This window comes from Suillus subaureus (genome assembly GCF_016647635.1).
Source record: "Suillus subaureus strain MN1 chromosome Unknown BJ212scaffold_56, whole genome shotgun sequence".
NCBI classification, from domain to species: Eukaryota; Fungi; Basidiomycota; class Agaricomycetes; order Boletales; family Suillaceae; genus Suillus; species Suillus subaureus.
In genome coordinates, this window is record NW_024538612.1 from 161623 (window position 1) to 173410 (window position 11788).

Below are 11788 nucleotides of genomic sequence, written 5' to 3' on the forward strand. Positions count from 1 at the left end.
CTGGAGACTCCTTTTTAAGGTACCTTCAACAACACACCATTATCATGGCCCCTTACCTACAGGATACACTCATCCTGGCACCATTCACACACTATGTGATTAGGCATCTGCATGGGTACAGGTAATCTGTGGCAGGTCACAGGTGCGGGTATTGGTGGGTACGGGTCTGGATTTTGAGACCTGTGACCTGCTGCATACCTGTCACTTCCATATATAGTAATTATTTCGATGTTTGTTCAAGTACTGTTTCTGCACCAATTGTACCACCTACTAATTCTATTGTTTCCTGCTCTCCAAGGTGCATGTACTGTGTGTCTTTATACTGCTAACTACCTTTCTCCCTGTCTCATCTGTCTTGTTCTCCCTTGGTCTTGCTCTCCCCATCTTGCAGTCTCATTCTCACAGTCTCACTCTCCCCATTTCAGCAGTCTCATTCTCATCGTCTTGTTCTCCCCATTTCAGCAGTCTCATTCTCCCCATCTCGTCAGTCTCATACTTGTGGTCTAACTCTCCCCGTCTCATCAGTCTTGTTCTCCCCATTTCTGCGGTCTCATTCTTGTGGTCTCGCTCTCCCCATCTCGTCAGTCTCATTCTCCCCATTTCAGCGGTCTCATTCTCATGGTCTCATTCTCCCCATCTCATCAGTCTTGTTCTGCCCATCCTGTCCCTCCTTTCACTCCTTCTGCTCTTCTGGCACTTTCTGGTGTCTTTCACATATGTTTGAGCTATGTCAGCATTCACTGATGTGTGCTGGGCATGTGCACTAAGCACTGGTGGCTGTTAAGATTGGATGGGGGCAGTAGATGGTGACCTGGATGGCCCTGGTGGCATTGTTAGTGCTTGCACACCTATGGGTACACCCGCCATGGGTATGTACCCATACCCATACCCATACCTGTGTGCACGGGTATGGGTACAGGTTGACCTCAGGACACCCGCAGGTTTACCCATGCGGATCCCTATGTGTGATGCCACCTGTGTGTTAGACTGTGAGTTTTCTTCTCACCAACTATCCTTTGGGAGCAAGCATGCACTAGCTGCGTCATCTTGCTCCTAGACTTTGGGAATCTCCACTCATACTTGCCTTTCAGTTCTTGTCAGGACTTGAAGATGTGTTTTGGTCAATCAAACCAAAAGGTTTCTTTCCCAAATATGTTAGTGTTATTTGTAGTCTCAATTCAGTTTGTAGTGGCAAGCTTTATTGTCTGGGTGTGCCAATTAGTGCTGCCACAGTCTGGCTCCATTTGGTTCAGAGGTGGTTGGATGAGAACCAAGAACCAGACCAAGGTTCAGTTCTAGGTATTTCAATGAACCTTAGACTGAACCTTTGCGAATGGTTCACAGTGGTCAGGTTCAGTTTTTTCTCAGTCTGAACACAAACTGAATGCGAAAAAATTACAGCCAGGAAAAAAAACATAGGCAAGATATTTGTACTCGTAGTTACATGTCCAATGAAGCCACATGTCCCTCAGCCTCTACTTCTGCAGAAAGGTGCCCATTCCTATATGCTCCCTTCAGTAGTTGTAGTGCAGTGAATGTGTCAGTCATGAGTGCATTGCATCAGATAGTCAAAGTGATTCCTCTGCTTGAGAATGCTTGTTCAGAAGGAATGGAGCTGCCTTGAATGGGTAGATAGTCTCGCACAATGCGCACAAGTGTAGGGTATTGCAGTGAGTGAAGCTATTAAGTAGATTTAGTAGCAAAAAAACAAGTCAAAAAGAAAACTTACCCCCCACCAGGCCACAATGTCATCAGTCTCCTCTAGTGGTGAAGACAAGTACATGTTGAGCTCTTGATGAGGATTGTGAGTAAGGTGGTCTGATGTCTTATGCATCCTAATAGCCTCATGCATCCAATCATCGCCATAGTTCTTGTGTACACTGGCAGCTCTCACCAGTGGAGCAGATTGCTCTTTGGTAGTAGGTGTTCAACTTGGTGGTGTATAATAGTCATCGAACTACAAAAAAAAATAAGATGAGAGGGGGAAAAACAACATAGACAAGTACTCACCACGGCCTCCAGACAAGCTCTGCCATCTGCAACATCTTCAAAATCCCACCAGCCTTCAACGTATGTGAGCTTATAGTTTGGATCAAGAACTTAAATTATATTAGATAAGAATGAGTTTTAAAATTGATAGTACTCACCAAGACAAATAAAATACACGTCCGATTGACTTGTTTTCTTGAAGTATTTGTCAACATTCTTGAGTCCAGCCTCAATCACATCAGCAATCAGAAGATATTGCAGGTCATCTGCCATGGATCTCCATCGAACAGTGAGGCACTCTAGTGTAGGGATTGTTTTCCATGCGGTCAGATGTTTTGCTGACGAGAACGATTGCTGAGCCATAGCTGGTTCCTTGAGGACTTGGTGAATAAGCCCAAGGTGTCTCCAATCACTTTGATCGAGCTTGAAGTTGTCGTAAGTCTTGTTGTGAAGAGTTGGCACTTCATTGCTTTTGTCAGCAAGGTTGGTGAAATGGTTTACGGCCTATTTAATTAAAATCAGGCCACTTTTAAACATTGAAAGAAAAAAAAACTCACTGGATGCAAGATCAACATGTGGTCCAGGCATTTATATAGTGATGCCCAGCGAGTCCGGATCCATTGCAAGAGCTCAAGTTCAGGTACGTTTTCCTCTTTGCAAGCCTTGCAGAAAAACGCTTGAGCTTGAGGGGACTTTTGGATCTGAGGATCTTGATCAGCAAAAGAATAGTCTAACAAATATAGCACGTACCTGCTCAATGAGGGCAAGAGCTTTGCCAAGTGAATCACCGGTATCAAATAAGGTGTTGTTGTTGTTGTTGTTACTGATGTCCAAGGAAGAAAGCTGTTTATTTAATGTGTTGAGGTCAGCATCATTGCCATTATCAAGCACTTGTCGAATTTTCTTCATGAGAGCAGCTTGAGGTGTGGGGGCAACAGTGTCAATGAAGTGGCATGCTGCGAGATTAAGTATATGTTCTTGGCACCTGATGCGGCATGCATCAGGTGCCCACCGCGTACCCTCAGGATCAATTTCTTGTCCAACTGCTTTCATGGCGGTATCATTATTGGTGGCATTGTCAGAGGTCATCCATCCAACCTACAACACACTGATTAGATTCAGCACAGCAAAGTAGTAGACTAAACTTTACCTTATTTCATAGTTCATATTTGTCAATGGTATCAACAATCAAGCAAGCCATATTCTGACCACTATGATTGCCCTGGATGTGCACAAAACTGAGTTGCTCACGGCATAACTCCCATTGCTGGGGTTTATCATCCAGGCTCCAGATATAGTGGCCTGTGATGGAGAAGAAAGAGTTGCCAATGATTGATGTCCATGAATCAAAAGTCATTGAGACTTGACTGTCTACCTTTGCAAGACACTCATGAATGACATTGACCACCTGCACTGTGCAGGCCTTAACAGTCTCCGTAAGTTTCATGCAGTGTGGCACGTCACTTTCAGCAAGGGTGGGGCGGACATAATGAAGCAAGTTGCAGAAGGCTGGTTTGTCAAAATGCCTTGTCCTCAGTCACAATCAGCTCCATGATATACTCCAGAAGCCCTGCCTTGGTAAACATGGGCGCTTTTGGGGCAAGGCTGCCATCGAGGGTGAATTGCCTTGAACTATCTATGAATCAGTACAACACACTACAATACAGCAAATGTAACTCACAGGGATTGAACCTCACCAGTTGGAACTGCTCGAGGGTGCATGGTGATGTTTGTGGCTTTGCAGCGTGACTTGTAAAGTTGAAAATGGGCTTTATTACTGATAGATATATAATATTAGTGATCATTCAAGAGAAAGAAGACGTAAACATACTGACAAATGTGCATGCATAGTGTAGAGATACCTCCGCAAAACGTGTACTTGCTTTCAAGTTCACCAGCATCCCTGCAAGGTTTGCAGACCCAATGTTTGTCGTCACGAGTGAAGATTGTTTGAATATCAGTGGTGCACTCACTCTTTGATAAAGTGGCTTGGATGGTGGTGTCTTGAAGATCTTCAGGTTCATCCTCAGGTTCGTCCTCAGGTGCTGGTACATCTTTGTCCTCGGCCTCATCCGATTGACCAGCACCATGGTCAGTATCAATATCTGTGTCGGCACCAGCCACATGAGAGTCTTCATCGTCCGATAATGGAGCAGAGAGCTGTAACACAACCTTCTTCCTAACTAGTTGCTTGGTTGCACTAGATAATGCATGCTTGCAGCTTGTTGAAGAACAAACATTGTCAGAATCATGAAGGCGCGCAGAAGGTTTAGAGGTGCGAATGGAGCGTTGAGCACCTGCAGTAAGTGGCACTGGTTTGCATCCAGTCTGCAGTAGCACAGAGAAGGCATCTGTGGGGGGCTGGGCAGAGGATGGAGTGGAAATGGGGACAGCATCATCACGATCATTGTAAAAAACAATGTCTTTGGCATCCTTTAGAGACCCACCTGGATTGAGGGCACACTGTGCTTCAGGTTCAGACATTGTACCAGTAGTCAAAATATATCACTCACCTTGCTCCCTTTATATGTGAATACCCAATCTCCTACTAACTTGTAGTATGCATTGACAGAACCTAAAAAAATATATCAATATATCATATCAATCAGTTTATTGTGCTTGATTTGATGGAAAAGTGGTACCTCGAGCTTGATTGGACAGGTAGGCTTTATCAGACAGCAGGGTGTGCAGGATGCAAACCTCCAGACAGGATAAGTCAAAAAAAGTCTTGAGAATGCCAAAGGTCAAAGTGACCATGGCAAATCTTGAGGATCGAGAAGTCAAAATGACCATAAACGTGTGCTTGAGCCTTGAAGGCGTTGCAAGGAAGATTCGGTTCCGGGTTCGGAACGGTTCGGGAAGGTCCGAACCTATAGATGAACCGCACAGGAGTTAGCGGACCACGAACCTCGTTCCGGTTCGGTCCGTGTAAAATGCTGGACCATGGACCGAACCAAGGACGAACCTGACCAATGGTCAGGTTCGAACCACGGTTCGGGACTGGACCACGGCAGCACTAGTGCCAATGAAAATATTTATAATATTGTCTTGGCCTTGTCCGAACCTCGGATACAGAAACATAGATCAAAGGTTTGCGGCAGTTTGCAGTGTACCAAACGGCCATGGTACGGAAAAACCCACTACTGCCGTAGCGGGAATTTCCGTCATCATGTAATCATGAGGACATTCTTGGCCCCATGGGACGGACTGAAGGAGGTCAACTTTCATAGTGAAGTAACCAACTGAACATGCATCGCGGCGTCGGTCTCGCTGCTTTTGACAAAGAACAACTATCACAGCGCTTTGCAGAACTATCTTCAGAGCTCTCGAAGACCCAGGTCGATAATCTACAGTCGCAACTAACGCAATTCCGAACTGCCCTTTCACACTTCGCAACGACACACAGAGATTCGATTCGTAGGGATCCAGCGTTCCGCCATGCATTTCAGCAAATGTGCTCGTCAATCGGCGTAGACCCCCTCGCTGGACCAAGGAAGGGCGGCTGGTGGGCAGAAATGCTTGGGATGGGTGATTGGCAGTATGAGCTGGGAGTTCAGATAGTAGACGTGTGCGTGAGCACGAGGGAGAGGAATGGAGGAGTGATAGAAATGGGGGAGCTTGTACGTATGGTCAGCAAGTTGCGTGGCGTCGAGAGTGGTGTCGTTACAGAGGAAGATGTCACAAGAAGCATCAAGACACTCCAACCACTCGGCGCTGGATACGAGGTGCTTGACGTTGGTGGCGGAAAGAAGATGGTAAGAAGCGTGGTCAAGGAACTAGATGCGGATCAGGCTGTAATTCTTGCGGAAGCACAAGTAGAAGGTGGGCGGATTGTTGAAGCAACCCTGGAGAACCGTCGAGGATGGACAAGAGAACGTGCTCGAGCTGCTTTGGAGAATATGCTTCTTCGAGACGGCCTTTGCTGGCTCGATTCTCAAGATGAGCACTACGGGCGAGCCTATTGGGTTCCGTCTGCCATGCGTTGGGACGAGTAATTCTGTTACTCATCAAGGTGTGTGCTATGATTATCTAGTTAACATTGACACTTAGATGGACCTGAGGGGACAGGAAGTCCAATTGCAATTGAGTCGGGTAAACTCTCAGGCTTAACTGCCAACATCCGTACTACCGCCTCCTACATTTCCATCCGTGGGACGCGGAGTATCTACGACGGTGTAGAAACACCCACTCATGACTTTGAAGTGTTTCGCATAGTGTTGGGTGACCATCAGCGCACCGCCAATCCCAGTCAGCACAGACCTCGTCTCCATTTCAGCGCCTCGTCATTGCCGACCCTCAGCTCCCTGTTCTCGTCACTGTCACCTCATTATCAGTTCGCCGCTTCCGAATGTGTCAAAACTGCTATACGACTTTCGTTAGTCTGTCGAATACAATACCCATGCTCACTCACCTTTTCGTACCCTCTTTCCCTCCATACTACTCTACCCTACTTGGTTCTCACAACTATATAACAGTCGAAACGAAGACAAGACAGGGAGCATATATGTCATATTCTTCGCAATGACATGCTGCGCTCAATGTTTCGTCAGCTTGAGTTCCGAGTGGCTTTGTGACTGATTCCGAAGCTTTCTCACATAGCGTTTTCGTTTTCCATCACCATCCATGGGTACTGACTCTCCTGCAACTCTGATTATGTGGTGTTGTTCAGCGTATATGGGATTTGGTGGGACTCTTCTGAGCAACGAATATCTTGCTGCTCGTACATAACTTACCTTGGCTATGATATATAATGCAGACATCAGGGATACTGGGGCAGACCCTACTATGGTGACCTCGAGATTAGAACTAACTCAGCCTGTACCGATGCACTTACCCTTGCTAATATGAAAGCAACAGCTCCTGGACTGATCTCGATATCATCTCCGGTGTCAGCAAATCAGAAAAGACGTCTTCGTGTTTTATTGTGTTTCGAGTATTTACTACTGTAGACCTTGCATTGAGCCATCGAGGTATTACTTCTAGAGGGCCATCCTCATCTTCATTTACACATTGCACTATCATTGCAATAATTTGACTCGGTGCAAATTAACATAACCTTACAGACTGGACCCCTCGGACAAAATATCCTTCAGCTTGTACCTTCTCAACGCAGTATGGAAATTAATATATCCATGGCAGCATTTGGCATAGGCCTCATAGGCCTCAGGATGCGGTTCTAGGCATTTGAGGATATTGTGATGGGCCTGCACGGTTTTCGAGATGACTTCATAAAGAGCATCCTGTTTGGTGGAACCGCGAGAGGCTGCCACGAGTGACAGGTAGTTTGTAGTGTCGCCTTCAATTTCCTCTTTGTAGTATGATATTATGTCGCTGAATCAAGTCACAATTAATAGGAAGTTTCATATAAAATCATGAATGCGCTTACTTCGTGTGGTTTAGGAAAAACATTAGGTCCGGCATACACTGAATATATTCCTGAAGCGGGACTGTGGAGGGGAAGACAAAAAACCCAAAACCATGTGCCAAGCCCGATAGAAGCCTAGAATACTCGGGATACAAGGGAGCCTCCTTCGAGACCTATAAACGAGAAGGGTTAGAGATTCGAGCCTCAATCTCGTGGTTCTGGAGCATACCCCCATATCTTTGGTCTCGTATTCGAGCAGGAGCCCAGAAACGAAGTCGAGTGCAGACGTGATGATCAAGTTCGACACTAGTGGGGAGTAGTGGCGGGGGGCCTCCCGCAAAAGCACATCCCAGGCATTCAGGACTGGATCGCCCTGTGCCTGGCAATTTGAAAACCGCTCATTGAAACGGTACACATCATCCATCTTTTGTCCTCTGTTCAGAGTGTCATCGATACAGATACCGACGGCAGTAAAGAGGCAGATCCACATCTTAGTTGTACAGTCAGTTAGGTGGCCATAAGCGATGGTGGACATGGCCACGCCAATGTGCATGTACGGGCGGATGGAATAATCTCCGTCAGACATCGGAAAGCCACGATTGATGGCCTCCTGGCAGCATTTTGTGTGCAATGTTTGGTCGATCATGACGGGGGTATATTGCAGGCCGCAACGCTGAAGAAATTTGACGATGGTCTGACGGATGTTTGCAATAACCTATATTCGAAATTAAACTCGGAATGTAGAAGCACAGTAAAATAAATGCCCGTACATCGTTGTCGACAGTACATGTGGGTAGATTGTCTTTTGTCGGCATTCTAGTGGACAAGAAATTTGTGAGGGAGATGGTTAGAAGTTTCATGTAGGGCCCTGATACTTATACTCCAGTACTTATAAACACTCATAACGAAATGTGCAGCTTGCTCTGAGATATTTCTATTTCGGCAACAAATTGGTGCCACCACTTGAGAAGCCGATGGAGCTACAATTGCGAAGGGAGAAGGATATAATAAGCCCTGTATCAGCGCTCAGCATCGGCAATCAAGTGGTGGTCCAGTCAGGGCCTCGCAGCATGAGGTTCCGATATCTTATGTAAATGCAAGAGTTCGTGTCGCCACTTCACATGCACTGCGTGTTGGCCAAAAATTTCAGTGGCGGAAAAGTGGCTGCCAAACTGATCAGACTACTTACCGCAGCCTTTTATTAGATCAAGTATCGGCCAAGTAGCCTGATATCAAAGGCGAAAGATGATCTTGATTCTTCAGGAGCTTCAACTTGAAGTTGCGTAGCCCACAAGAGCCAGCGCTAAGTATGTGCACAACGAGGTACTAGTTGTGATCGCCGCAGCTTGTATATCATAAATATTTGTTGGAACCGCCGGACTTTAGTTAAGTACATAACATGGGTGGCAGCGACGCTTAACGATCTATCGCTCGAACAAAGGCTAGTCGCCAAATGTATGTGGTCTGGATGTTGGGAATGATGAAATTACTAGCGTGTGCAACAGTCTGAAATGATTCATGAAGCTGAGTCGAATCATTTGATGAAGCTAGGACCTGTGTTGTGTAAGATGCAAGGCTAACGTTACTAACCTCCGATCCGAGTCGTGAGGGAAACTAGTGGCGGGAACAAGAGGGCAGATAAAAGGTTGATATTAGATAAGTTGAAGCTCTACCGCATCGGCTCAAGTAATAATGTTTATTTTATTCAATTATTCTTTACTATATAATTTATGCCACACTAGTAGGTGTATCATTTGATACGATCCAGTAACCCATCGCCTCTATAATTAGAGGCACCTGCGGACCTGATAATCTTATGTCATACTTCAATTTCAAATTTTCACCAGATCTGAACCACCATCTGATCGATCTCTGATTTCCAAAGCAAGCCCGAGGTTTTGTCCACATTTGTCCCTCAAACTAGTAGTACTAGTAATATAATATACATAGAGTATACTATTTATTAACTAATGATCATATATAGAGCACCACTAGCCCAGTTCTCTGATCCTCCCATCAGTCATGCCACAGTTGCCTGACATACGTCTTTCTGACAATGCACAGCTCGTCCTCGGTGCTGCAGTTTGTCTCGGGGCAGTATTAGCGGTGATTGCTCGCGCTCACCTTCCTACATCAGAAAGTGGCCTCCCTCTCCCGCCTTCCCCTCCCACTTGGAGAATAAGGGGACACTTCTTACCCCATCGCAAGTAAAGTTTTACACGTGACTTGTGCTCTTGAACTAGTGTTGATCGTGTCCATTTTTGCTCAGTCCATTTCTCACTGTAGCAGGATGGATCGACGAGTATGGTCCTCTGGTCACCATTCGCGCAGGAACTGAGAAAGTTATCGTCATCGGCCGTCACAAGGTCAGTCCTCCCAAGCTGAGTTATCGTATCATGGTTCACCATCATGTGCCAGCAGGCCGTGGTGGATATCATGGAGAAACAAGGTGGATTGTTAGCTGATCGTCCTCACCTCATTGCCGCCGGGGAAATGCTCAACGGTGGACTGGCTATTGCCTTAACCCCTGCCGGGGAAAGGTGGCGTCGGATGCGTAGGTTCGTTGTACGCAACAGTTCAGAGATAGCCCTAAATTCTTACTTGCTACGTGACGCAGAGCACTTCATACACATTTCCAGCCTAAAGCAGCCGAGGAATATCAGCCCCTGCAGGTGTTACACGCGAAGAAGATGGTCCTCGACATTCTTGAAGATTCATCTAATTTCCAGAACCATGCGGCAACGTGGGTGTTGGTCTAGTTTGGTGTTATGATATTACTGAAGGGTATTTTTGTAGTTACTCTGCTGCAACAATTATGAAAGTTGCATATGGGAAGACCACGCCTACATCTGCGACCGATCCCGAAGTCATAGAGGCCCTGCAGCACATCCAGAGACTTCGTACAGCCTTGCGCCCTGGTGCTTACCTGGTAGACTCGATTCCTTGGCTCAAATACCTTCCTTGGTATGGCCAGGAATTAAAACAGCAGCATGAGAGGTGCAAGCAACTCTACACCGATGAGTTGAACCGTGTGAAACTGCAAATTGTATGTATTTCCTTGCCTATCTTCACACGACGCCTGAATTGTTTCACAGCAGAGCGCCGTGGATATCGGCCCTTCGTTCGGGAAATATATGCTAGAAAACGTCCATGCCCATGGCTTGACAGTGATGGAGATGGCTTTTCTTGCTGGCTCCTTATTCGCAGCAGGATCTGATACGGTAAGTTGTCCTTTTTTTCCCGAAGATATGTGATTACAAGCGAGTGTCAGACTACTGCCGCGATATGCACCGTGCTCATGGCAGCCGCATGTTTCCCCGAGGAACAAGCCAAGGTCCAGGCCGAGCTTGATGCGGTCATAGGAAGGCGACGAGGTAGCTAATTACCTTCTCCAGCTTTATCGGGTCTTAAAGGATGGCTCCACAAAAGCACCGACCTTTTCTGATGAACAAGCTCTTCCTCATCTTCACTCCTTCATCTCCGAGGCTTTGAGATGGAGACCTTTGGTTCCCAGCGGCAAGTTTCTTCACTGTTGGTCTTGTATTTGAAGTTTACAATGTCTACGCTATAGGGTTAGCTCACCGAACGACCAAGGAGGTGGTTTGGGCAAGTACTTTTGGAACAAGTTATCGCGCGAATGATGATTTGGCCCTTCAGGAGAACTATTGTATCCCAGCTGGAACTACGGTATTCGGCCATCATTGGTAAGCCATTAGCCTTCAAGATACAAAGGACCCGACGCTTACCGTTTTAGGTCCATCTCTCGAGACCCAGACGTCTTCCCCGAGCCTCATGCGTTCAAGCCTCAGCGCTGGATTAATGACCAAGGTGCCCTGAGGGACGATCTCAAATTTTTTGTCTTCGGGTTTGGTCGGCGGTAAGCAAGTGTCCATTCTGGCATTCCCCCTTTGACTTTCCGAGTTTCAAGCGTATGCCCAGGTCAGCACCTTGCGAATAGGTAAAGATCTCCTTCCACGAACACGATCTTATAAACTCATTTCGAGTGGCACAGATCAGTATTCATCAACTCGCTCCTGATTCTTTGGGCTTTCCATCTGGTTCTGGATTCTACAAAGCCACTGGATGACATGGGGTTCATGAGCGGGGTGTTGGAAAATGCCCGGCCGTGCACTATCGAGTTCAAAACAAGGCTTCCCGAAATGGAGCTCAAGCGTATGATGCAAGATATTGCATGAGACCTTAATGTATTGATTGGTTCGTCGCTAGTTATCCCTCTAGCACTATCACTTCGCAATATTTGCCGTGTATACTTAGGTCGTGCATTGATATTTTATCGTGATTCCCGCCGCAGACGGCCCACCTGAGAACTTATACTACACCAAAGAAAATAGACATTCATCAACTGTCTCACAATGTCAATTTTCAGACCGTCTTACAAAACCGATGGTAAACCGCCTTGGATCTTTGACCGTC

The 11788-nt window shown here is 46.4% G+C and overlaps 4 protein-coding genes across 4 annotated transcripts; 2 read left to right on the plus strand and 2 right to left on the minus strand.

The window, feature by feature from the left end:
* Nucleotides 1-2010: 2010 nt before the first annotated feature.
* On the minus strand, nucleotides 2011-2424 carry BJ212DRAFT_1241964 (uncharacterized protein; the record flags this gene model as incomplete). The annotated part of the gene is made up of 2 exons (XM_041329603.1): nucleotides 2011-2099; nucleotides 2148-2424. Coding segments are annotated over 2 exons (366 nt in total), but the record flags the coding sequence as incomplete, so codon positions are not given.
* A 2804-nt stretch (nucleotides 2425-5228) lies between these two features.
* BJ212DRAFT_1393201 (EAP30/Vps36 family-domain-containing protein) lies at nucleotides 5229-6197 on the plus strand. The gene has a single exon (XM_041337094.1). The coding sequence runs from the start codon at nucleotides 5238-5240 to the stop codon at nucleotides 5982-5984; it is 747 nt and encodes a 248-aa protein (XP_041187077.1). The 5' UTR covers nucleotides 5229-5237; the 3' UTR covers nucleotides 5985-6197.
* An 849-nt stretch (nucleotides 6198-7046) lies between these two features.
* Nucleotides 7047-8169, minus strand: BJ212DRAFT_1304218 (isoprenoid synthase domain-containing protein; the record flags this gene model as incomplete). The annotated part of the gene is made up of 4 exons (XM_041333564.1): nucleotides 7047-7320; nucleotides 7376-7527; nucleotides 7584-8069; nucleotides 8125-8169. The coding sequence occupies 4 exons, from the start codon at nucleotides 8167-8169 to the stop codon at nucleotides 7047-7049; spliced, it is 957 nt and encodes a 318-aa protein (XP_041187078.1).
* Nucleotides 8170-9350: 1181 nt separating this feature from the next.
* BJ212DRAFT_1570962 (cytochrome P450) lies at nucleotides 9351-11694 on the plus strand. Its single transcript, XM_041342058.1, has 13 exons — nucleotides 9351-9561; nucleotides 9624-9720; nucleotides 9776-9912; nucleotides 9972-10097; nucleotides 10151-10400; nucleotides 10450-10575; nucleotides 10626-10728; nucleotides 10784-10870; nucleotides 10926-10960; nucleotides 11012-11058; nucleotides 11109-11231; nucleotides 11283-11312; nucleotides 11367-11694. Exons 1-13 carry the CDS (start codon nucleotides 9377-9379, stop codon nucleotides 11548-11550), a joined length of 1530 nt encoding a protein of 509 aa, XP_041187079.1. The 5' UTR covers nucleotides 9351-9376; the 3' UTR covers nucleotides 11551-11694.
* Nucleotides 11695-11788: the final 94 nt, after the last annotated feature.